Source organism: Microcebus murinus, chromosome 10, assembly GCF_040939455.1.
Source record: "Microcebus murinus isolate Inina chromosome 10, M.murinus_Inina_mat1.0, whole genome shotgun sequence".
NCBI classification, from domain to species: Eukaryota; Metazoa; Chordata; class Mammalia; order Primates; family Cheirogaleidae; genus Microcebus; species Microcebus murinus.
This window is the reverse complement of record NC_134113.1, coordinates 9,898,193-9,924,672: the sequence shown is the minus strand read 5'-3', so window position 1 is coordinate 9,924,672 and position 26,480 is coordinate 9,898,193. Positions and strand designations below refer to the sequence as shown.

General features: G+C 41.6%; 2 protein-coding genes across 3 annotated transcripts in view; one reads left to right on the top strand and one right to left on the bottom strand.

The window, feature by feature from the left end:
- The window catches only part of KDELR3 (KDEL endoplasmic reticulum protein retention receptor 3), a 10,050-nt gene extending 1,856 nt beyond the window's left edge, over window positions 1-8,194 (top strand). Inside the window, exons 2-5 of the mRNA XM_012741820.3 lie at window positions 3,153-3,253; window positions 4,521-4,679; window positions 5,341-5,593; window positions 6,653-8,194. Coding sequence (XP_012597274.1) covers window positions 3,153-3,253; window positions 4,521-4,679; window positions 5,341-5,593; window positions 6,653-6,693 — 554 coding nt within the window. The 3' untranslated portion in view covers window positions 6,694-8,194. The remainder of the gene's footprint in view (window positions 1-3,152; window positions 3,254-4,520; window positions 4,680-5,340; window positions 5,594-6,652) is intronic.
- On the bottom strand, window positions 7,552-26,480 carry DDX17 (DEAD-box helicase 17). 2 transcript variants are annotated; one of them, XM_012741818.2, is made up of 13 exons: window positions 26,084-26,480; window positions 22,018-22,168; window positions 21,287-21,386; window positions 20,588-20,721; window positions 20,220-20,285; window positions 18,529-18,670; window positions 17,995-18,155; window positions 17,739-17,911; window positions 16,991-17,101; window positions 16,693-16,754; window positions 15,155-15,214; window positions 10,984-11,226; window positions 7,552-10,590 (listed from the first exon to the last, which is right to left on the bottom strand). In XM_012741818.2, exons 1-13 carry the CDS (start codon window positions 26,131-26,133, stop codon window positions 10,085-10,087), a joined length of 1,959 nt encoding a protein of 652 aa, XP_012597272.1. In that variant the 5' UTR covers window positions 26,134-26,480; the 3' UTR covers window positions 7,552-10,084. The 2 variants fall into 2 exon arrangements, with proteins under 2 accessions (XP_012597272.1, XP_012597273.1); XM_012741819.2 differs by having other exon boundaries at window positions 10,990-11,226; window positions 26,084-26,479.

Below are 26,480 nucleotides of genomic sequence, written 5' to 3'. Positions count from 1 at the left end.
GGACCTCAGCTGGCCCAGCCTCATTCTCACTCTGCCACTGACTCTCTGAATGACCCTGGGCCTCAGTCTTCCCATCTGTCAAGTGGGAGGGAGGGCTGCATCTGCTCAGTGGGTCCCCTCTGTGCTCAGTGGAGCCCGCAGGGACTCTGGTCATGCGTAGGCTCCTGTTCTCCTCTGTGTCCTGGGTCTCCATGTGCGGCTTGCTTTGCTGGGAGTTTTTCATAGTTTTTCAAGGTATGAAAGCCAGTGTGCTCAAGGTCACCAGGGCTCCCAAAGCGCTGAGGAAAGGTGTCTGGCAGGCCGAGGACACAGAGAGGAGAGGGGTAGGGGAAGGCTCAGCGTCCCCCACCAGCCTGCCTCCTGGGCCCTGGGGCTGAGACCTCTCTGACAGGGTCTGTGCGTGGGCCCAGTGAGATGGCACACCACTGGGACCACCCAGCGCTGGCCTCCCCACAGCCAGCCGCACAGCCGCCCCCCAGTGCCAGACCCCCAAGGAGGGGTTCCCGTCCTCACAGTATGTGGTAGGGGCCAGCGGACAGGTGAGGAGCTCGAGCCCAGCCCTGCCCGCAGCGTGCTGATGGGACAGCCAGTGCAGGAACCCAGCGCGCTCTAGAATGTTGCGGCTTCAGCGGTGTTCTTCCTTGGTCACCCCCAAAATGTCCAGAACCAGAGGAAGGGTTGGGTAAGGCACTGCTGAGGTATTCTGGGAAAACAGACCCTGAGCCGGGTAATACAGTGGCTCTTGTCTGTGGAGGATGTGTCCCAAGACTCCCAGTGGATGCCTGACACCGAGGACAGTGTTGAACCCTGTGTGTACCGTGTTTTCAGTCTGATGACCCAGGCGGCTCCCGCATGACTGCTGGGTGGGGAGTGGGCTACAGCGTGGATACGCTGGCCCGAGGGATGGCTCATGACCTGGGGAATGGAGCAGAATGGCAAGAGATTTCACCACACTATTCAGGATGGCGTGCGATTTAAAATTTATGAATTGTTTATTTCTGGAACTTTCCATTTAATATTTTCTGACCGTGAATAACTGAAACTGTGGAAACCACAGGTAAGGGGGAACTATTTATTGTATCACTTCTCAGTGCCCAACTCCCTTGCCATTTAGAATAAAATCCAGGGCTGGTGCGGTGGCTCATGCCTGTAATGCTAGCACTCTGGGCAAGGTGGAAGGATCACTTGAGGTCAGGAGTTCAACACCAGCCTCAGTAAGAACGATACCCCATCTCTACTGAAAATAGAAAAAATTAGCTAGGCAACTAACGATAGAAGGAACCAAACAAAAAGAATTATCTGGGAATGGTGGCGCATGCCTGTAGTCCCAGCTACTTGGGAGGCTGAGGCGGAGGATCCCTTGAGTCCAAGAGTCTGAGGTTGCCGTGAGCTGGGCTGATGCCACGGCACTCTACCTGGGGCAACAGAGCCAGACTCTGTGTCAAAAATAAATAAATAAATAAATAAAATCCAGATACATCACCACAGCTGGAGGGAAGGAGTGGGGGAGAGTGATGAGCTCTGGGCCAGGGGGCGAGGGGAGAAGCCAGGCAGGACCAGTGAGGGACGTGGGTCTTATTTAAGGGCATTCGGAAGCCACTTACGGGCTTTAGGCAGAATTCCATGTTTAAGATAGCCCCTGGGTTGCCGGTGGAGAGTGGAATTGGAGGAGAGGTAGGAGCAGTGAAGGATTTGGGGAGACCCCCTGGGGGGTCACTGGGGTAGGGCAGCTGGGCTGATGGAAGGGCATGGGGTAGGGGGAGTGGAGCTAATAACTATGGGGGGATTGTGGGGTCAGTGACTGATTGGAAGTGAGGGACAAAGCAGGGGGAGACTCAAGGGTGGCTCTGGTTTTCTGTCCTGAGCCCCCAGGGGAAGGTGGCACATTATGAAGAAGGGGAGACAGGAGAGGGAGCAGGTTCCAGGAGACAATGAGTTTGGTCTGGGCTGTGGGGAGTTTGAGGTGCTCGTGGGACCGCCTCCAGGTATGGAGTAGACAGGTGAGTTCATCACTGGGTAGGCGGGGAGGGGGCTGGCTGGGAAAGGAAAGGCGAGGCACCTCGCCGGGACCACCGCCATGACATATCAAAAGTGGTCAAAGGACACTAAGGTCAAAGGACCACAAAATGCAGTGTGGATTCCTGGATGGGGTCTGGGTATGGAAAGGGCGGCAGTGGGAAAACTGGTGAAATCGGAACAAAGCCTGGAGTTTAATCGACAGCGCCATCCTGATGTTAATCCCTTCTTCTTAATAAAGTGCCGTCCTTAAATGCAAAATTAACATTAGAGGGCGCTGGGTGAAGGGTAGGTGGGAACTCTCCGTGCTATCTTTACAACTCTTCCATAAACCTAACATCCTTCCAAAATAAAAAGTTAAAAAAGAGACTGGGATCTTTCTTCACTCCTGGAGACTTGCCTGTTACTCAAAAAAAAAAGAAAAAAGAAAAAGAAAAAGGCCAAAGCAGATCAAGAATCAGCACCGAAAGTATGATCCCACTTTTGTCAACCTGATGGATCCATTGTGTCACATGTATGCATATATGTCATGTGTGCATGTGTGCACCAGCGAAGATCTGGAAGGGCGAACACAGGCTTTGGGATGTCTTTTTCTTTGCATCTTTATATACTGATTTTTGTTTTACAAAGAATAAATACAGGCATAACTTTTACAACTAGAAAAAGAGCCTTTTTTAATCCTTACATTTTGGAAAATAAAACAGAATGCTGCCCTGGCCCAGAGCCTCCCTTCGCCCGCTCCCATCTCCCTGGTGAATCAACACCTTGTGGAGTCAGTGGATTGTTCTCCTAAAGTCGGAGCTTTGGGGAGTGTTGGTGGAACTCTGGGGGTAGAGTGAAGAGAAGCCTCAATCCCCCACCAAGCCGACTCACACCACCCCCGACATCCTCCCTGGAGCTGGAACCCAGCAGGCACTGGGAGGGGGCTGGAAACCTGGTGTTCGTGTCTTTATTTGGAGACTGGGAGAGAGATTACAGCTTACTGAGCGGAGCACAGATCCTCGAGCAATCGCATGGGAAGGGTGTTTCCTGGCCCTGGGGAGCAGCAGTGCCCCGGACAGGTGTTGGAGGCCTCCCAGGCCCCCTTTGAACGCGGGGGCTTGGGAGCTGTGTTCTCAGTGTCTCCACCCCCACAGGCATCTCCGGGAAGAGCCAGATCCTTTTTGCGCTGGTCTTCACCACCCGGTACCTGGACCTGTTCACCAACTTCATCTCCATCTACAACACCGTGATGAAGGTGAGGGGTCAGGTGGTGACGGTGGGGGCCTGCTGAGCATCCACAAATGGCCGCTGTGCTTGGGCACTTAGGATGGGGAGCCAGGTCAACCTGGGCTCGAATCCTGGCTCTGCCGGTTGGTGGCTGCATGACCTGGGCTTGGGCGAGGACTGTGGGCTTTGTCCTCCAGTTCCCTCTCATGCGAAATGACAGCGCTAACTAGCACTTACCTCAGAGGGGTCGGTTGGGAAAATTAAACGAGGTAATAAATCTACATGTGCAGAAAACCCTGCCATATGTTAAACATTCAGTGAAGGTTAGCTATTAGGATGATTTAAACATAAGCAAAAAATCAAACAGGGTGTCCTGAGCTTTCAGAAAACCCATTTGGCCATCTGTCCAACAAATTTTTTTAAGCCTCTCCTGTGCCAGCACCTGAAGCAGATATGCATGTCTCCTGTGTTCGCGGAACCTACTTTCTAATAACAAAACAAACAAAAACTTTGGTTAGGGGTAAGGCTATGCAAAAATTAAAATCCTATTTTTTCCCCTCAGCACTGAGGGGTTTCATCTGTCTTCCTAAAATCCTATTTAAATTGATGTTTCCTGGCCGGGCGTGGTGGCTCACGCCTGTAATCCTAGCTCTCTGGAAGGCCGAGGCGGGCGGATTGCTGGAGGTCAAGAGTTTGAAACCAGCCTGAGCAAGAGCAAGACCCCATCTCTACTAAAAATAGAAAGAAATTAATTGGCCAACTAATATATATAGAAAAAATTAGCTGGGCATGGTGGCGCATGCCTGTAGTCCCAGCTACTCGGGAGGCTGAGGCAGAAGAATTGCTTGAGCCCAGGAGTTTGAGATTGTTGTGAGCTAGGCTGACGCCACGGCACTCTCTCTAGCCTGGGCAACAAAGCGAGACTGTCTCAAAAAAAAAAAAAAAAAAAAAAGTTTCAAGAGCCCTGGAATGCCACTGCTAAATCCCTTGAAAAAGACCAATTCTGTTTTTGTGTTTTTTTTGGTTTTTTTTTTTGCCTAATGCTCCTTAGACAGAGGGGACAAGCAGGGCATCTGACTCTTTATGGTAGTACTGTCAGTCCCAGTTAGAAGCATGATTACTTAACAAATCATTAACCTAAGATTCTAGGCTGCTGGACCCAAACACATTTTACCTCTTCATGTGGTGTCACGGCAGAGGACTTGCCCTTAGGTTTGGCAGGCTTTGAAGCCTAGCAAATAGGCTGGGAATGACTTCATAGGTTTCTATGTCTCCCCCCTCCCTGCCCATTTTAGGTGGTTTTTCTCCTCTGTGCCTATGTCACAGTATACATGATCTATGGGAAATTTCGGAAAACATTTGACAGCGAGAATGACACATTCCGCTTGGAGTTTCTTCTGGTTCCAGTCATTGGTCTTTCCTTCCTTGAGAACTACAATTTCACTCCACTGGAGGTAAGGGAAGGGACTGAGAGTACTAACTCCCAAAGATAAGCATGTCCCCCTGGGTCCTTCTTTCCAGACCTTTCATGACATCCGGGCTTGCGTTCTGCTATAACAGTGACTATAACTCATGTATTGTTCAGTTAGTTCTAAGTTTAGAAAAAATTAGCAACAAGCTCTTCACAATGCTCAATTTTAAAATGGGCATGTCTAGTCATGATGCTCATTTACCAAGCAGGCATCACAGTCCCACACTTCTGGCTGTTGAGACCTTATGTCCAACAGATTAGCAGGCCCAGAGATTTTAACCCAATAGGTCTGGGCTGTGGCCCGTGAACCTACAGGCAGAAAGCATCTTGGGAGATTCCCATGCTGAAATTTATGGACCAACTATACTTTGAGAAACAGTGGCTTCAATTATGTTTTTATCCAAACTACATTTAAAATTTTTCAATGGAAATGTTCATGCTATGTTGTGAAAAAAGCAGCATGTACTGTATTCAAAATCTTTAAAAAATTATAGAATATTAAAACACTGTATTTTTAAATTGAGAATGATTTTTCTTCCCTATTTTTCTCTAGTACACTATTATTTTAGTAATTACATTCTTTGAGAGATGGGCCCCCACTGGGCAGCACTCAGCATTCTCTGGCCGCTTTGTCTTTGGCTCAGATCCTCTGGACTTTCTCCATCTACCTGGAATCCGTAGCCATCCTGCCCCAGCTGTTCATGATCAGCAAGACTGGGGAAGCCGAGACCATTACAACTCACTATCTGTTCTTCCTGGGTCTGTACCGCGCCCTCTACTTGGCTAACTGGATCAGGCGGTACCAGACCGAGAATTTCTATGACCAAATTGCAGTGGTGTCTGGAGTAGTACAAACCATCTTCTATTGTGACTTCTTCTACCTATACGTGACCAAAGGTAGGTCCTGGGAGAACAGAGCAATGCCGTTGGCCCAAGGAATTACACATCCATTCAATATTTAAGGAATACAAAGGTGAACAGAGCCAAGTCTGCCCCTACTAGTGCTTACATTCTAATGGGGGAAGACAACTATTTTCAAGAAACAGATAGTGCCATGAAAAAATGCAGGCCAGGTAAGATATATGTACCATGCAAACACTATATACAGGCAAGACAGCTCTGTGGTGACATTGGACAGCATACTTGGTTATGAAAATACAGGCGGCCTGGCACGGTAGCTTCTGAGCCTGTGATCCTAGCACTTTTGGGAGGACTAGGTGGGAAGACTGCTTGCAGTCAGGAGTTCGAGAGCAGCCTGAGCAAGAGCCCCTTCTCTACAAAAATTAAGCTGGGTGTGGTGGCCCATGCCAGTAGTCCCAGCTACTCTGGGGGCTGAGGCAGGAGAGTTGCCTGAGCCCAGGAGTAGAGCCACAATGCTGCCACTGTAGCCTGGGCAACACTGTCTCAAAAAAAAAAAAAAAAAAAAAAGAGAAAAACATTCTAGACCACTGACAAGCTCCAAGGCCAGAACCAGCTTCCTGTGGACAAAAATCCATAAACTTAGAGATATCAAGCAACCAATACTAGTTCACATAGGGCCTCATAGGTCCACACTGTATTCTGACTAACAAAGGCTGCTACTGGAGGGCCATTTCAAAAGCCAATCTACCAGTTGCTGTGTAGGGCAAAAAGCAGCTGAAGCACAATGACTAGTTATGGGGCAGTTGTAATTGTCCAGGAAAAAGGCCCTCAGTGAATAAAGATGTGGACAGAGGTGTTTTGGGAGTTGAGGGACTGCCAGTGGATGATGATATGGAGAAGAATCAAGGCCAATTGCTAAGTTCATGGTCTAAAGGGGAGACAGGTACCAATAACCAAGATGGTCCGCCAGCAATGAAGTTTCCCCTTGGCTTTAACATCTTAACACCTACTGTAAATTGGGCATTAAGAGATAGTAAGATTATGCATGTAATAAAGCAGTCCTTTCATCAGCATGGTAAATCTGTTTTCTTCCAGTCCTTAAAGGAAAGAAGTTAAGTCTTCCAATGCCAATTTGAGGGCTCTTGGAGACTGTCTACACCTTCAGGATGCGAAGCGAACCATTTTGAATGTTCTCCTTGGCAACTTATCTGATTTGGAATCAAATGTTAATTCAAGCCAGGAAAATGCTTGGTGTGGACTTTAACTAAGCACTGATCTATCTAGAAGAACTTCTCATCAATAGGAGCTGTTAAACACCCATTACAGAGGTAATAGAAAACCTGGGTCAACTATACAAGTATGGTGCTTCAGAAGGTCAACCAGAGCAAGAAGCCTTAAGGTGCCTTACTCATGCATAGACCAAATAAACTATTGTTCTCTAAGACCCTGGTGCATGACTCATGCTAAGGATTAGTCACCTCTAATCTGGAAAGATGTCCCTGTAAGAATGTCCCAACCAAAGATCAGTTGAAATATTACAAGTATGCTCTTGTGGCAGTTTCTATTTTCCAGGTAGGTGTCCAAGATACAAAGGTGATAGCTTGTGTGAAATGTTATCTCCCTTCCACACTGCCTGCAAACCAAATTTACCAGCTCTAGCTAAAGTCATGTAGTTTTGTGCCTCATCTTTGAATCTTTTATTGTGGCTCACACTAGCCCTGCACTTGGTACTGTAATCCCAATGACCCTAGGTGGGGAACACTTGCAACATCGTCATATTCCTAATAAGCAGATACAACCAAGCCTTTACCTACTAGGTATCCTGCCCTTTTCTTGTAGCTCCAATTCTTGGATTAAGACCAATCACAATCCCACCTTCCTTTGGTGATTAGGTGATCCAACACCCCCAACCTTTATCTTGAAGCAATTAAAACTATTTTAAGAGGACTACATTGAACTATTCAGAGAATTTTTAAGCAATAAAAGCTCACACCTTATTGTCAACAGTTTTTATTTATACCTACAAAAAGAAAACAAGATGGTATCAAAAGGACAATTTACAAACTAAGAATAGTAACATAGCTCTTAGCATCCTGTGCCTGAACATCACACATCTACAAATCTTTCAAGTCTTAATGCGACAGGAATGTGTTCAGAGACCAGCAAGGACATGAATAGAGAGCACTGATCCCAAGCAAAAGCCACCAACCTTTAGATGAGAGAATTCCACACAATGAATTGTTAGGGAGGGACCGGGAAGAAGCAGCCCACAGCTTAATACATTGAAACCCTTATCCCTAAAAGTTGAGTTTCAACCATTAATGCAATAACTAGCATGATGATTCTTCTACCCATGTTCTGAAGCCAATGGCAGAATCTGAATGAGTGACAGACATGGAGGCAGAAGAGTTAAACTCCGCTAGATTTCAGCAGTGCTCGGGCCACACAGCTTTTGAGATGTGGAATTTGCTGTTACTTTATGATTGCAATGTCCCTGTGGGAAAAAGGGAAGCAAGCAATCCAAATAACTGCTTGCCTGGAGACCTTTCCCTCAAAGTGATGCTTTTTAAAAAGAGCTGGAAGAGTAAAGACATCCCCTGTGGTGGAACCTCTATGTTTAAAGGAAAAAAAAAGAATTTGGTTGTAGAAAGAAATGTCCACAACAGACTGGTCAGTGCTTAGACAAACTGGGGTTTGGGGGTGGGGGACACTTTGGTTTGAAAGCACAGAGTAGCATAGCAGTTGTTTCTTCTGTGCCTACCATCCTCCCTTGGCCTCAACTTCTAGAAGATTGTGGGGGGAGTGGGAAACAAAAAGAGAAGTAAAGTTAGGGAAGAAAGTGGAAAATAAAAAAGGATGTCAAAATTTTTACATGCATATATTTCAGCTTATGCTTACAACCTACCTGTATGTTGCACAATGAATCATACTTTCAAGAACCCCTCAGAAACCAATCCCTTCTCTCTCCCTAAAGAATTTTAAAAGGAAAACAGAAACAAAAAAACCTCAAGTATTAGATATTTGGATCTCACAAACCAGCAATCACTCTCAGGACTTAGCCAAAGAATGCAGTGGAGCTATCTCCCTTTAACTGCATTGTGAATGAGCAGTAGCAATTAACAGCATAAAAATTAATAGTTTCACATTAGATTTGAAGAAGTTTCTGGGGTTGTCTGATCTCTCTATCCTGTTATGGTGAAGACAATAACAGAAAATTCTTTCCAGACCCATCTGCTATATAAAATTTCAGTAAAACAGTGTTACTATGAAGAGGACAAACTCACCTACCTTCAGATGGAGGAAAGGTAAAAAGGACTTAGGCTTTAGTCCTCCATAACTTTAAAGCACTACCTACCTGTAAAAAGCTGAGTGCAAAAGGATGCTGAAGAAAATTTGCACTCAACAAGAGTTGTTAGAAAGCACTGCAGAAAACAGGGTATGAAGAGAGTAAGAGTTCTTAATAAACCCTTAGGATTCTTTAAGATAACTTTGCAAAAAGGGCAGAGTAGCTGGCAGAGTTGCTTTTATTCTAGCTCTACACATACTGAGTTTAAAAAGAAAATTAGCCCATTTTGAGTATGTTCCATTTATAATTAAAGGTGCTTTTTTGTACTATAGGTGAATGCATAGACAACTGGTTAACAAAATACATCTCCAGTGAGCGCTTATGTTCATTTGCTGACAGCAGCTGTCTGGCTGGAAAATCAACTTCACAGATGGTCCCTGGTTATATCAGGAAGAAAAATAGGCAGCTTCCCCCCAGATGCTGAGATGCCACAGTTTAACCACTGCAATAAACACTTGTGGTTTTTAATCTGAAAGACACACTGACACTCAGCAATTCATTCCTAACCTGACGTTAAAATGGTTGTTTCTCAGTAATTGAGAGAGGAGAAGGGGGAAGGCAGAGTGTAAGGGAGATAAGACCAATTAGTAAGTTTTAACTGTCAAACGTGTTTAGCAGTCAGCCAAAATGACAATGGCAAACAAAAGTCTTAAAAACTTACTGGGCCTGAAGAACCCTGTTCCGACTTGAGAAACATCAAAACGCATTATGGGAAATGTGCAGGGATATCCCTCTTTTGGTTTTCTAACCCAGAAATAAGAACAATTTGAAGCACAGATGCCATCTTCTGCTGCAGAAAAATTCAGCCCTCCCCTCCCCCATAACTCAGGACAACAAAAAAGGGGCTCCCACAATGGGCCTAATACCTTAACTCTTTCTTTTAAGATGAAAAATAGCTCAAATATCCTCAACATGCAAGAAGTTAGGGGAAGAAATTAATCTCTTCCAGTCAGCTATATATATATATTTTTACAAAATCTGTTATTACAGACTGGATCATTTTGGCGGGTAGGAAACCTGGCAGTGAATTCTAACTAATCTGCGTGAAAAGACAAATCACAATGGTTTGGGGGGGGGGGAAAGAAAAAGAAAGAAAACGGATAAGAGGGGGGAAAAAAGGGAAAGACAGTGTTCCTTAAAATGTAATGAAGTCTGCACGAGTCGCCACCACTTGAGTGGTTTCATTTACGTGAAGGAGGAGGGGGAGGAGGGGGAGGAGGGTATTGGTAAGCAGTCTGCCCCATGTAACCTATCATATTGGTAGCTCCTGGAGGCTGTGCAAACTGTTGTGACATCAGTGGCTGTGGCTGCTGCCCAGACCGGCCTATCCCACTAAACTGCTGGGTAGAGCTCTGTGAACTTCTCCCAGTTGAGGTGGTGCTACTAGCTCCGTAAGTGCCAGCACCATATTCTTGGGCTGTATAGCCACTGGTGCCATAAGCAGCTGCCCCATAGGTGCCTTGACCATAGGTGTATTGGCCTGCTTGTGCTCCAAAGGCAGAATTTGGACTTCCATAGCCACTGCCATTAGCATAACCAGCTCTATCGGTTTCACCACGATCCCGATAGCTTGCAGAGTCTCTCCGGCCACCATCCTTAACTCCTCGAAGCCTCCGGTCACACTCATCTTGATACATCAGATTGGGATTGTTGGCTGAAGAAGTGGTCCGGTATCGAGAACGACCTCCTGATGGGAGAATATAAGGCATTTTCAACATGTTTCCTTTATCTTTAGCCAGGAAAACCTCCAAATCAGCACTTTAAATTACCCAATGTCTCCACATGGAAAACTGAAAACTTAGTATACAACTAAGCATTTTTAAAGGTATTAAAAAGCAATCAGTTTAATTTTGAATATGCACCATGTACTTAAAAATTCAAAGCTCAGTTTTGGATTGTAATCTACAGAAATACTTTGTTGCAGAAGTAGGACAAACCACATTTCCCGTACAAGGTTATGAAAACTATTAAGCATTATCTTTTTATATTAAACCATACAATTAAAAGCCTTCACACGATTAAAAAAGGGCACAATAATAAAAAGATACCTTGGCAGTACCTGGAAAACTCCAGGACTTACCCTTACCCCCTCCTCCGCCGCCTCCTCTGTGGTCCACCAGCTGCATCAGTTTTGGATTGATGGCCTGATTAGCCTCTTCCAGCACTTTGATCAACTCTCTGGCCTGCTTTAGGTTCCCTGGGGTGAAGAAGGTATAGGCAGTGCCCTTGTTGGTGCTACGGGCTGTTCGGCCAATACGATGCACGTAATCCTCTGAGCTGTTTGGATAGTCATAGTTGATCACAAACTTGACATCTTCCACATCTTCCAAGTCAATGATGAGTCATGTGTAGTTTGATGTGGCAGGGAAAGAGAAGGTAAAGGACATGCCAACAACAGGTGGGAAGCACGAATGCAGATGACAGCAAGAGGAGAGAAAACGAAGTTAGTAACCACTCTGAACAGAAACAAAAAAAGACTCATCCCAACAGAGTAAAAGAGGATTAGGGATTCCTGGGACATGCATGGGAAGTAACATCTTTACTGGCTGTAAAACCCTAATGAAATCCCATCCAACCATCCAAACTCCTGCCTCTTCTGTATTTTAACTGATGTACTGACAGGAGTTACACCAAGATTGGTCATCAGACAGGCAAATTCCAGTACTATCCTTTTCAAAACTGGAATGTAGAAGAAAGCGGTAACCACCGTTAAGTTACAAGGCCAAATCACTTCTACTCTGTTGGGAGAAGCCTGGCATAATCTACCAACATCATAACAAACTTACCTTTAAACCAGTCACAGAGCAAAATGAAAAAAGGAGCTTCATATACTTTATTACTACATTTTCAAGGAGACTTAAAATATTTAGGTTAATTCGTTTTTGCTCTTATATTCTTAAGAAAACTGATCAGAGCCAAGTACACACCTATTTTCCTTTGCAGAAACATCCACATTCTTTCCCCTTTCAATTATCACAAGAGCACATTACACTAAAATTTGACTGTACTATCAAGCCCAGCTTCTGCCAAATGAAGTTTTTTGCTCAACTCAAGGTTATTTGAACTCAGCACTTGTTTCAGTTATCAAAGATTATCTACATAACCTGGAAAATTAAATTAATAGCCAAAGAATGTGGGAAAAACCATGAAACCTTGAGGCAAGTTTAATATTCTGTCTACTGCTGGGAATTGGGCTAAATAACCTAATGCTTAAAATATGTAAATGTTAGTGTAATGCTTCCAGCTAAATGTATTTTTTTAACCTACTTAAACAAACAAATTTAAGAATATAACAAAGAATCCTATTGTTTTGTGGAAAAAATCTGCATTTTACAAAGAATATTCAGAAAATATCCTAGATAAAACACAGATTTTTGTGATATAAATAATTAAAAAACATTCTCTGTTTGTTACCAGACCGATGCACACTCCCTCCTCCTTTGGGAAACCGCTGCAGCCGATCCCGTCTCTTTGCCTTTTATTTTTGGCGGCCTCCTTTCGAAAACTCCGCCTTCTGACACGGGACCACTGGAGCGCGGGGAGCATGCATCAAGGGTCCGTGGCAGTGAGAAGTCCCCACACACGCTCGCTCTGTGAACTGGCTTAGATGCTTCTCTGTAGCCCCATTTGGTTGCCAAGCGCCGGAGAACCTGGGTTTGGGTAAAAATTTCAGGTCCTCCAACGCCTCCCCCAAGGATAATTGGGGTGATTGTAGAAAAAAATAATTAATAAAAAAATGTAAGTTACATCCAAAGGGTCAGACTGCATCTATTGCCCAGACTGGATTAATTTCAGGGGAGAAGGGGAAATGATTAAAAAAAAAAAAAATTCAGCTGTTGTTACAGGGCTTGTGAAGAAGGGGCATTATGTCTGTTTCTTATTACAATAAAGGCTCCTCGGTCTTTACTGACCCCTAAAGTCCTGAATCACACCAGAAAGACGAGAAGGCACTTATCACAGGGGGCAGCTTGAGTCTCCGGCTAGGGTCGTTGATGCAACAAAGGAAAAAAAAATCTGCAGGGCCAGGATGGATAAGGGGTGGGGAATTATACTCCAACGACATCTTCAGAGCTAAGAGAATGCTCCTAGACAATCCCACTGTATACGACCATGGCAGCAGAGCAACTGGAGTTACTGCACTGGATGCACACAAGTGTGCTTTCCTAGCAAAAAGCACTGAGGGCTGGAGCCAGCAGTTCAGACACTAATACTTGGGAAGTATTTCTGGGGGATTCAATAGGGGGCAGACATGGTGCAGGTTCTTCATACTAGAAAGGTATCCTCTGTGTGCACACACATAGCTGGCTGAGGGCAAATGTAAGAGCAAGCGCAGAATTTGGTTTTCTCCAGTCAAGCCTGCCCTGATGTTATTTGTGCACTGCCACAATATTATCTTGCTGCCTTTTTAGAAGATGCTGTAGCAGGGTAAGAAATTGAAAAGTTAATGTTTTGGCCAGCTGCCTGGGATAAGAACATTTTGTCTGAAAAGCCCTATGACATGGCCTGAAATCTCCAATCACTAATCAGGAGGGACTAAGACTAGCCAATAGGCTCATCTAGAGCTGCTTCGGGCCAATGTAGATTTGTCTCGGCCATGTACTGAGTGATCTGCAGCTGATATCAAAGCTTCTGTTAAAAAACAAAACAAAATAAATTCAATACTTTTAGTTTAACAGTATGTAGTTTAAACAAAAAAAGGAAAAGTAAAAAATATTTCAGTGGAAAGGGAATAGTGATAGCCTAAGGATGACTATTATAAAATCATGGGAATGGAGAACTTACCTGAAGGGAACTTTTAAGAGACCATCTCTCGACAGGAAGTGGAAAAAAGGCCTGGTGACTCAGCTGAAAATTGCACCCCTGTCTATGAGGTAGAAGCCTTCACTTTCCAGGATCTTGTAGGACATTGGTCAGAATTCTGCCATTTTAGTGGGTTTTCTCCCTCTTTTGATTTTTACAAGGCAGCAAACAAAGGGGCCCAAAATAAGCACTGATGTTGAGTAACAAGAAACAGACTCAGATACCTTCCCTCTCCCCTCACTTGGATGAGTGGGGGTGGGATGAAGAGTCTAAGTTATTCTAATGGTAGCCAATTTATTTGGTTCAGAAATGCAGGGGGACATGGAACAAATATTTTTAATTGTCTAGGCAAGATGCACAAAGAAGCTACCAGCACATAGCAAGCCTGTTTAAAAACCACCATTACTGAAAGCTTTCATGAAACTGCTTTCAGGTCTCCGCCTCGTCTCCCAACAGGCCCAAGTTCTAACGGCACAGATCCAGACATGACCTCAGAGGGCAGAGACAACTTTCCGTCATGGCTGCAGGTCACCACCTCTGAAGGAGGGAATGATGAGTGTAATGGATAAAAAGGCTTCATCACTTTTGTATTACAATTTGAATACTTGTTCTCTTTAAATTAAATTAAATAGTATATGAGAATATGATAGTTCTCACCTTATATTGGGCAAGAAATTAAAATACCTGTCAAAAATTTAAAGATCTCCTGGTGATCAAAATAATCTTTTTTAAACATAAACGTTTTGACTTAGACCTGCTTAGCTCAGAACAATGGGCTAAATTACAAAATATGTGTATAGATCTTAAATCATTATGGGTCAAAAACTCCAGAAAATCATCTTCAAATTAAGCTCTTAAATTAGACAACATTATCTATCTATCTGTCTATACATAAGTATGGGTAGGGGTAGGGAATAACTGAGTGTCATTTTACTTCAGTAAATAAAATTGGGCAATGCAGATTTAATTGCAGAATATCACATTACAGACTTATTAAATCCCATTTAATAAGCATTCATGAAACTGGACCTCTATATATATCTAACTTAGATAGACTAGTATAGGGAAAAGCATAACTGAAGAAATTAGCTTATAATAGCTAGGTTTAATGAGGATCATTCTATGTAGCCAGAAAACAGAATATCAGAAAGAAGTTGAGCTGTTCAACCCAATGTCTCCTCTCCCTCTAACTGTTTGAATAGTCATGCCTAGGCCTTGCTGCAGACTAAAGCCTGTTTGTCAGGAGCAGGAAGAGACTTTGAAAATAAAAGAAAAAATATCAAAGTTAAAAAAAAAAATTGTGGGGGAAGGGGGAAATCACACTTTGTATTCTTCTGTTTAAATATTTATCTAAACACATGTATACACAACTGTAAATTTAAATTTGAAATGACAAATTTTTAAACCAAAAGATACAAGTACCATTGACAGAGACACCTATCTATACAAACCTAGCCCACGGGAGGCTACATCTGTGGCAATGAGGATGGGAGCCTTTCCAGAACGGAACTCTGCAAAAAAAAATGAATGAATCAATGAAAAAAACAATCCTAGCCATTTGACCTGTTTACCCTACCATGTTTAAATATCAAGTAACAGTACCAGGAAAACGTCAAGGCCTTTTAGATGTAAGACAGTAATTCTTTTGAAAATCTTTATTACTCATCTTAGTTAGGCAGAAGGGCAATACACAAAAAAGTCACCTCTACTGATAATCAAATATTTCAAAGAAGTGTAGCAATTTGTAACAGAATTAACACAAGCTAGAATTCTCCCCCTTAAAACTATCTCCCGACCAGGCGCAGTGGCTCAGGCCTATAATCCTAGCACTCTGGAGGCTGAGGCGGGTGGATTGCTCAAGGTCAGCAATTTGAAACCAGCCTGAGCAAGAGTGAGACCCCTTCTCTACTAAAAATAGAAATAAATTAATTGGCTAACTAAAAATACATAGAAAAAATTAGCTGAGCATGGTGTGCATGCCTGTAGTCCTAGCTACTTGGGAGGCTGAGGCAGAAGGATCGCTTGAGACCAGGAGTTTGAGGTTGCCGTGAGCTAGGCTGTTGCCGTGAGCTAGGCTGATGCCACAGCACTCTAGCCTGAGCAATAGAGTGAGAATCTGACTCAAAAAAAAAACCAAAAACAAAAACAACTATTTCCCAAATGAAATAAAACCAAAAGGGGAGGGGGAAGGCAAGTTTAAAAGATGTGTGAAATGAAAAATATACATACATTCCCAAGAAATATGCATTTATTATTTCTTAAATATGGCCTCTTCCATTTTATTCAATGGTTTTCCCATTAAAGTAATCCTAAAAACCCAGAAGACTGGAAGGAAATATGTTAAGGTATGTAACTTAATGATTAAGGATCATTTTCCTTTAAACATTTCAGTTAACTGTCAAATTTTCCAAGGGATAATTACTTTTATAATCAGAAGGAAAAAACTAATGAAGAGTGGTTTAAAAGTTGAGAAAAAGTATAAAGAGCTAGCATTATGGACCTTAAAGGACCAAGGAGACAAGCGAAGTATCCCCAATTCTCAGTTAACTAGAGCAGGGCTAGACAAACTCTCGCCTGCAGGCCAAATCTGGTACAGTGCTTATTTTTGCAAATGTTTTGTTGGAACTATTTCTTTACTTGTGTCTATGACCTGCTGCTTATGTGCTATAACAGCAGAACTGAGTAGCACCACAGAGACCACTCACCATATGGTCTTTCAAAGCCAAAACATTTACCATGTGACCCTTTACAGAAAGTTTGTTGATTCCTGACATAGAGCACGGACATTTGTTTAGGAAAAAATGCATGGCAAATGCTTAGTTTCAGGAGGTTGGGGCAAGAGGATTGCCTGAACCCAGGAAGCTGAGTTTGCAATGAGCTATAATGACACCATTGTACTCTAGCCATGGTGACAGGGCAAGACCTTGTCTCAAAAAAAACACCACCAAAAAACAAAACCCCACAAAAAACAGCTTAGTTTTGAACTTACCATTAAGTACCCAATCTCTTTCTGGTTGACTCTTGTCTCCATGGATACACATAGCTGGCCAACTATTAGAAGAAAAGTGATTAATATTTTAGAAATCTTAAAGAGGAAAACTAAGCTTAAAAAAGAGCTATTAATATCATGTAATTTTGATAAGGTTAAGCTACACAAATAGATGACTATGTTCACTGAGAAGAACAAATTACATGTTAGGCTTTAGTGTATTACTCCAGTACTACACAACATTCATAATACCTATTTAGAAATTCCAGTAAACTGTAAACCTTGGCACTGTACCCACCCATCTCTGCGCATCCTTCGAGTCAGGTCATCACAGCGCCTCTTTGTCTCCACAAATATTATTGTCTTATTTTCCTTTTCAGCCATTATTTCTTCCATCAGTTGGATCAATCTGAAAACAAGACGAACAATGCAGTCACCACACAGAAAGGCTGCCCTAATAAGTAGGTTTGCAATAGCAACTCCCAAAGCAACAATACTTTCTTTTCTCATTACTTTTTCAAAAAATTTAATGAACACATGTGAAGTTTCACCTGTATTTACAGCCATTCGCGTTGCTTGCATCACCACATAAGTTCTGCCTCTGTCAGATCAGTGGCAGGGTTAGATTCTCACACCCATAGGAGTACGAGCCCTACTGCAAACCGTGCATGCGAGGGATCTAGGTTGTGCACTCCTTATGAGAATCTAATGCCTGATGATCTAAGGTGGAGCTGAGGCAGTGATGCCAGCGCCAAGGAGCAGCCGCAAATGCAGATTATCATTACCAGAAAGGTCTGACTGCATAATAAATGAAATACACTTGAATCACCCCACAACCCTGGTCCATGGAAAAATTGTCTTCCATGAAACTGGTCCCTGGTGCCAAAAAGGTTGGGGACTGCTGATATAAAGGATAGATTATTAGAAAGCTAACAGTGCTTTTAATTTTTTCAGGCCTCAAAAAATATTGGCTTCTCTAACAGTTAATTTTAGATTATTAAGAAAAGGTTTATCAGCATTATCAGAGAGTGAAATCTCATTCATACTTGTGGTCTTTTTCACTTTCCATGCAGACATCCACAATCTGGAGGATGTTGTGGTTGGCACTCAACTCCAGATTGCCTACATTGATCTGGGTGTAATCACGAAGGAAATCCTCTGCAAGCTGTCTTACTTCTTTTGGCCAGGTTGCACTCCACATCAATGTCTGCCTATCAGGCTATCAGGAAAGGAAAGGCTTTCTTTTAGACTAAGGATTGCAACAAAGGGCATAAAGACAGTGAAAGTATCAGCTTTACACACCCTGATTTGGTCAACAATTTTACGGATCTGGGGTTCAAAGCCCATATCAAGCATTCTATCGGCCTCATCCAGTACAAGGTAAGTACATCGGCGAAGATTTGTCTTTCCTGACTCCAGGAAATCTATCAAGCGCCCAGGAGTAGCTATGCAGATCTCAACACCTGTAAAACAAAATCAAAGATCAAGCCAATTTAGGACTCTTATACACTGTACAAGCCTCAGCAAACAAACTAAAAAGCACCAGCTCTAGTCTGGTAGTTGTACCCAATGCTGCATAACAGCAGCTAATTTTAACACAGTACTTGCAAAAGCGTGATACAAAGATAATTTATGTACACTCACCAAATGTTCATGAAGTTAAGAGTCTCTAGCCATGTTGAACTCTCCCAAAATAGCTACTTTAACCACATCTGAGAATTTCTAAGCTGCTGAAATACTGAATTTTCTCACAAAACCCCACTATTTTCTTCAATTTCAAAAGAAACTGGTAAAGTTAAGATAAAATAATAATTCTTATATACTACAATATATTACCTCTCTCTAAGTCTCGAATCTGGGGACCTTTAGGGGCACCTCCATAAATGCAAGTACTCTTCAATCTCGAACATTTGCCATAGTCATCAGCCACCTGCTGTACCTGCTGGGCAAGCTCTCTGGTAGGAGCCAGAACTAGACACTGAAACAGAAACATACTTGAGATATCCATCCCATGTAAAAACAAACAAAACAAACCAATAATGAAGTACAAAAAAGTAATCTAATTCTTTCCTTATTGTCTATTACTTTCTAAGTATGTGACACAGTGGGAGGTAGGAAGGGGCGAGAGCATAAGTACATTGGAGTGTGAAAAAAATCATTACAACTTATTAGCACATGGAATGATACTGGATCCCTCATCACTTGGTTTAACATCATAATTCATTATAGTTCATATGTACTACTTAAGTGAGTTTACAGATTGTACTACCTAGAGGTGGGTTTTTTTTGTTTTGTTTTTGAGACAGAATCTTACTCTGTCACCCTGGGTAGAGCGCAGTGGTGTTATCTTAGCTCACTGCAATTTCAAGCTCCTGGGCCCTAGTGATCCTCCTGCCTCAGCCTCTCGAGTAGCTGGAACTACAGATGCATGCCAACATGCTCAGCTAATTTTTCTATTTTTAGTAGAGATGGGGTCTCACTCTTGCTCAGGCTGGTCTTGAACTCCTGAGCTCAAGCAATCCTAGCCTCCTAGAGTAGGATTACAGGTAGGATTACAGGCTTGAGCATGTAATTTCCTTTGAGCATCATGTTGGCACTCAAAATGTTTTGGATTTTGGAGCATTTCAGATTTGGAATGAACTTATATTAACAAGAAACAGATCAATAAGAAAATGGCTGAGCTGACATTTTTCTGACTTCTTTAAGTTCTTCACCAGGTACATTAGACAAAAACAATAATTTATATGTAATCTGACAAGACTGTATATAATCTGGCCGAAACAATACAAGATCAAAACTCTTTGAAACAGGTTATCATATATACTATTAACAAATTATGAACCTCACTCTGTGTACTAATATGTTAGATATTAGTTGATGATAATAATGCCAACTCCCATTAGCCATATAAAATATACTACATATTACACAAAGCAAAGTAATGCATTATTTTTTGGTGAACACATTATTTACAAATATATGTGGCAAGTGTGATCTCAATTTTTAAAAAAATAATTAAGTGTAATATATTAAAAATGTTTGGAGACTACTACTCAAATCTTACACAAAATAGTGTAAGTGAAAATGATCAAAGCAGAAAATTGTGCTGCCCCACAAATATTTACAAAAACAGTATTTAACGACAAAGAATAAATATGGGCAACCTGATAGTAAAAGCTTTAGGACAGAGACCTCCTGTTATCCCTCCTTTGTATCCCTCACAGCATCACTGGGCAATTAAGAACTGTACTTGAATTTACTGCACAATGAGTGACTATATACCAAGGCAGTATTGCATGGTTTCCTTAAAACTAATACTTTGGTTCAAATTTAAGCTCAGCCAATTGCTGTGTGCCTTAGGTAAGTCATTTAATTCCAAGCAAGATAGGGATAATACCACTTTCAGATATGGAAGGTAAAATTAAAAATGAAATCAGATAACATGTATGTAAAGCACAGTGCCTGAACACAATAATCATTAAATTGCAGTTATTCTTAGAACTATAAACAAACTGAAACACACTTACAATTGGGCCATCTCCCCTTTCCAAGTATGGCTGGTGGTTAATATGAACAATTGCAGGCAGCAAATACTGGGGGAGAAAAAATGACAGTTTTATACTATTTACCAAAACTATCTTATCTTAATAGTTCTAACTCCTCCCCATAATTAATAATGCCTAAATAGGAAAATGAAAAACAGAACTTACCAGTGCTAAACACAGCAATGTCAATTTGAACATAAAATGCTTTAATATATTTAACTGCTTAAAAAGCTGTAACAGTACTTATACTACCTCAATTACACTTTTATGAAGAACTGAGAATATATGTGGCAATTAAATATCAAAATGAGTTACCACAATATTAAAGATCTTCACTTGCTGGTACTTACCGCCAACGTCTTCCCAGAGCCTGTCTGAGCAATGCCCACCATATCCCGGCCACTAAGAGCCAATGGAAATCCCTGGCACTGAATTGGAGTTGGTTCTGTAAAGTGCTGATCCATCAACACATCCATTACATATTCTGTAAGAGAATAAACATTTTACTGCTTTTAAGTAAAACCAAGGGCACAGAAAAGTTTTTAAAAACTATTAAGCTTAAAGGCAAGATTTACCCAGCTTTAGATCTCTCCAAAGAGTGTTTTTTTAATTTACTAATTCTCTGACCAGCTTATAGCCATCTACACTTCTATCAAAAACAACCACTGCCCTAAAGCATCTACGGCTATGGCACATGGTAGTCACTGTTTACCAAACTCATATTACACCCAGCTAGAAAGCAATCCCATTCGTCTGTCTTCTAAAAGGCAGAGGCAAAACTCTAAAAAGTTCTCATCTAAATTGGAGAACAGAAAAACATCAGGAACTCTGATGTACCAATAAGGTATTTACCACTAACCCCTGAGCAAGCTTTAAAAAATAAAAAAATTCTTAAAATTACATAAAATATATTGTTACCTTTATATAAGGCTTCTAATTTGTCTTTTCAACATCCTGAGCCTGGGTCAAAAAGTTTTAATAACCTATTACCCATGTTTAGCATTCAACCAAATTTAATCAAGATCGATTCTGCAACGAAGAACACTTACGTGGGAAGTTAGCATGATGGAAGGCAAACACGGGTTTAGGGCAAACATCTCCCCCTCTCACTGTTATCTCTTTCTTTCGGCGTAACTCATCAACCTCATACTATGGAAGAAAAAGACGGACAAGTTAGTAAACAAGTTATTCTAAACATTCAAAACCTTATGTTCCAAGCTAGCTGAACAATTATCATCCAATTCAGTGTTACAATGGCAAAAATGTTTAAGACTTTATACAGTGCTTTCATAGCACTTCAACTTTGAGTTAATTAATGATGCAGGCAATTAAAAGTTCCATTTTCCACAGGAGAAAACAGATACTTGAAAAGAGTCACTTGCCCAAGGTCAGAACTAAGAAAAGGGAGAAACATGGAACTTGGGCTTGAGTGTTCTTTCCATTACACTTTCTTCTAAATAGCCATTTCATAGAAGAGTCCAAACAAACACAACTGTACAATGCCAATTTCATATTTATTTTACTTTAATCAAGCCTAACAAGGAGACTGGGAGGATTATAAACAAATCATGATGAAGTAATACATCATGTACTTAATTAAACAGGTCCCTCTTATGACTATCAGCAGTCTTAATAAGAACGTAAGAAAAATATCACCGCACCTGAATAAAACATAAAACAGCAATAGCAAGCAGTAGATGAGTAAACTCTAGAAAATAAGTCTGTTTGGTTCCTTAACCTATACATAAAACAAGTGAAACACATACACACAAAAACTTACTGGAGTCAGCCTTGCCACTTCTGGATGTTCCACGTAAAAGTTCTTCTCAAACTTGGGGAGCTCACTCAAATCCCATTTCTTTTTACGTAAACGCTCCCCAGGATTACCAAATTTCTTCGGGGGAAGGCCACCACCACCTCTTGCTCCAAATCTAGAAACACCAACATTTTTAGTTCATTAGTATTTTCAAAGCAACATATTTTATGTGCCATAAAAATAGGCAAAAAGAGTCCTAGAACATTTTAAATTCTTGTATTTAGAGAAATACATCATGGGGATTAATCACTGATTCTGGAACCAGACAAGGTTTAAATTTTGATTCTGCAAGTTACTGTATGATTTGGAGCACATTATTTAACTTCTCCACACCTCAGTTTCCCATGCAAAGCAGAAATAATACCACCACCTATTTGAGAGGGTCCTGTAAAAATGAAATCAATTAATATGTGTAAAGTCCTTTAAAAAGTATCTGGCACAGTAAATAGCACAAGTTAACATTAACTGCATTCACTCATTCATTCAATAAATAGCTACTGGGTACCAACTATGTACCAGTTACTGTTTTAAGTTGTGCTGGAGATACTAAAATGAATAAAACAGATACAAATCTCTACTGTTGTGTAACAGACACGTAGGTAAAAGAAGACATTAGTTTAAGCTTAAATTAAGGGCAAGATTGTAGACAGGGAGAAAAATACAGTCCAAATAAGTTCCCCAAACTTAGAATAGCTTCTTGGATTCCTTTCCTGTTTGAATATGATGAGCATTCCTATTGTCTCCTAATCTGCAAAGGCAAACTACCTAGAATTGTACAGGACTAGTGGGCTGGTCTTCATCTTTAGTTTACACTAATAAAACAGCCAGAATAAAGACTTATGGACTTTCCTTCCTCCATGTCTCCACCTTTACCTTATATCTCCTTTTTGTTCCCAGGCAAATGGTACTACTGATTTATAGAAGAAAACACTAACAAGCCTTACCTAAGGTTTTTAAAACTCAAACTCAACAGATTACTTGTAATTTCATCTTTTCTATATACCCTTTACAATAGGCAAGCTCAACTGGAATATGAATACAACCACTAGCCAAACCTGAAATGTAAATCAGAAGCTTCTTTTTCTAGAAGAATCCTAACACTAAGATGGCCTTCCCCATTTCAATCTATAGAAAGTGCAGGGCTTTGTTTGGAATTCAAATTGTATACAGTATTTTTTCATCCCATTTCCTTACTCCTTATAAAACACTGAACTGAATTTAATTTCCTTTCCCCACTCTACCACTCATAATATCATCTTATGTTCCACTTTATAATTGACAGGCAGTAGTTATATTATTTTAAAGGACCTCAATTTCCTGCAATTCAAAGGATTAGAACTCTAGCTTAACCAGCTAGATATTTCTCTAAATACAAACATACAAAGATTGACAGCAGGAAATTTTAGTGGGATCACTGGGTATCTATCTACACTCGATAAGCAGAACTTGGATATTTCCATCTATACCACTGCTAACCAGTAAGAAAAATTTGGAAAAGCACATAGCACAGGGATACACATATGACATCTTTAATATGCCTCAAGCTTAAGGCTCAATATTGAACAAACCAAAAGGCCACCTGAATTGTCTCCCCTCTTCTGTAAATAAAGGGCTAAAGCATTTGTAAATAAGGTACTCATCAAGAAATAGAAAGTCTTGCAAATCATAGAATAAAAATGACCAAAGCTCACTGTTTAGAGATTGTCAACCTAGTTCAGATACATTTATGTAGTTCCTAGAACGTAAGTTTTTTCATTGCCACTGCTGCATTCCAGTAATACCCAAACCTTGACCTAATAATGATCTACAAGGAGAAAATAAAACTTTTGAAAGTAGTGTCCCTTTTAAGCTTTATTCTAAGCTGATCATTCTCAAATATTTTTCCTTTTCTCTTTATTTCCCTGGCTATTTATTCAAGACATAAGTCTACGCTAAAAACATAAGTTGAAGAGTTCTTAGAAAATATGCTGCATCCCATGTTTATAATAAATGCTGACTTCAAAATTCAAGAGCCTTCTATCCTTGTAGAACTTTTAAGCATATCGATGCCACACTTTAACATGCAAAATCACACTATTTTTTTTATATAAAATTTTATTCTCTTACACCACTGTGACTTGGGAAAAATCACACTATTTTAAACAGCAATTCAAATCAGAGAAAATTTCATGGTGAGATAGAGCACACACAGAAATTACGAAAGAATGCTTTGTTTGAAATGAACTTTTAAAGTTTTTTCTTAAAAAGTCATCTGATACTCTGAGTCAATATGGGATAAACCAAGTATGGATAAGTAATCCACTTTTCCCCCTTTTCTTCAAATAATTTTCTTGGAAATACTAAAGCACTCATGGTAAAAACAATAAAAAACGTTACCAGTATGCTGACTGCTTTCACCTGTCTATTTCAAATGTACAACACTCACCATAACTACTATGTTGAATTTTCCTAACCATTCCCTTGGTTTTTACTTGTCTTATTTACATGTATCCTCAAAAGTGTCATTCTACCACAACTTGCTTTTTTTACGCAACATGTTCAAGTCATCCACGTTAATCCAAGTTTTTTTTTCTTTTTCACTGCTGTATTGTATTGAATCGTATGAATATCCACAACTGACCCAGACATTTGAGTTGTTTCCACTATCCTGTTGTCATGAACAATGGTGGCATAAATATTTATACATGCATCCTGGGGCACGTGTAAGATTTCTCTAGATCTTACAGTCTAAAGTTTAGAGAGGAATTACTGGGTCATTTTCAAGTGTACTAGATTATGCTAAATTCTTTTTCTAAGTGGTTGTACTGAAATTCACTTCTAAACTTAGCTATACTGTGAAACACTAAGTAAACATTCCACTTCTAGCCTTCCAAATTGAACACTACTATCAAACATTTTCCTTCTTAAAAAGGCATAAATCTAAATAATTCTTACTTTGTAAACTAAGAGATAACTGACGTGTTTATGACTAGTAAGTCTGGTATTTATCTGAACCACAAAAACCAAAAATGTTTGAAGAGAATAAAAATAATAGAGCACCTACTACAATGAAACAATTCTCTCTTAATTCCAGAAAACACAGCAAAGTAAAGGCAATTATCCCCTTCTTCAGATATAGAAGTAGGCTGACAAAGGTTAAGAATCTCACCCAAGGTCATATGTATATATAAAGAAGTGGCATCACATTACTCTGTATTCAGAGACACTTTTACAACTAAAACAGTGACAGCACAAACAAAAACTATCCCGAAAGCAACGTCTTCGTTTAATCAACCATAAGATTTAAATCTCAATGAGCGAGGTCTTCAGGTTTAATCCCATGTTAACTTCCAACCCAGTAGCTGTGGCATTACAATACTAAATTCTTTCTAGTTAGGCCGAGAAGTTAATGTTGCTGTCCAATTGGAGAAAAAAGACCGAAATAAGGAAAAAAAAAAAAAAAGATAATTATGATAACCAAAACAACCCTCCCTTCTCCAAACACCATCATTTACATAGCAAGAAACTACGTTACATTACTTTCCAATGTACGTCCTCTGAATTATTTACAATACGACAGAAAAGAATTTAAAACTAATTTTTAAACTAGAAGTCGGCCTTTCGGACTCCAGCCCCATTAACAGTGAATCTCAAAAGAGAACGTAAAGGAAGCCATTTCGCTCGAGGTTTTCCTAGGCTGAACTGTTTTCGGCCGATGAGCGCCGAAGCCTACAGACATCAAATGGTCTGCTCCAAAACAGGGCTCGGGCCTGCTGCGGCCAGGCCGCCCCTCCCGCTCCCGCTCCCCACCGGGCCGGGCCGCGCCACGACGGTCGTCCGCAAGGAGAGGCCTGGCATCGCCAGGCCGCCGCCGCCCCGCCCGCCAGGTCCCCAGTGACCCCGCGGTGGAGGCCCCGCACTAAACCGCTATTTTGCCTCGCCTCCCGCAATGAGAGATAGGCTTCGGGGCCTGCGGTCAGCTCCGGCTCCTTGGGAAGCAACTGCCTCCGCCCCACGCACACTCAAGGCCTTTCCTCTCCTCCTCCCTTACCCTCCACGGTCACGATCCCGGTCCCGGTCCCCAAAGCCGCCTCCGCGCATGGTCCCAAATGGATAGAGATCTGGGAGCGGGGCACGGATGGCCGGGCTCGGGAGGGCCTGCGGCTCCGGTCTGGTCACGACCGATGGCGGCGGCGCCTCCGCTATTGGGGCGGCGGCAGGCGCAGCGCTCTCTCGCTCCGACGCGCTGTCTCCCGTCGCAGACGCCACCGTCGCCGCCTCTCTCGTCGGAGACGGGAGCAAAACACAGAGAATCGGGGTTATAAAAACGGTGGGTAGGTTTGGCTACGCTCAAACCCGGCAGCGCCGCGGTTCAGGCGTCTCCTTCCTTCCCAGCGACTGCACAAAATGGCGGCCGCCGCTGAGTCCGCTCCAACTTAACGCTACGT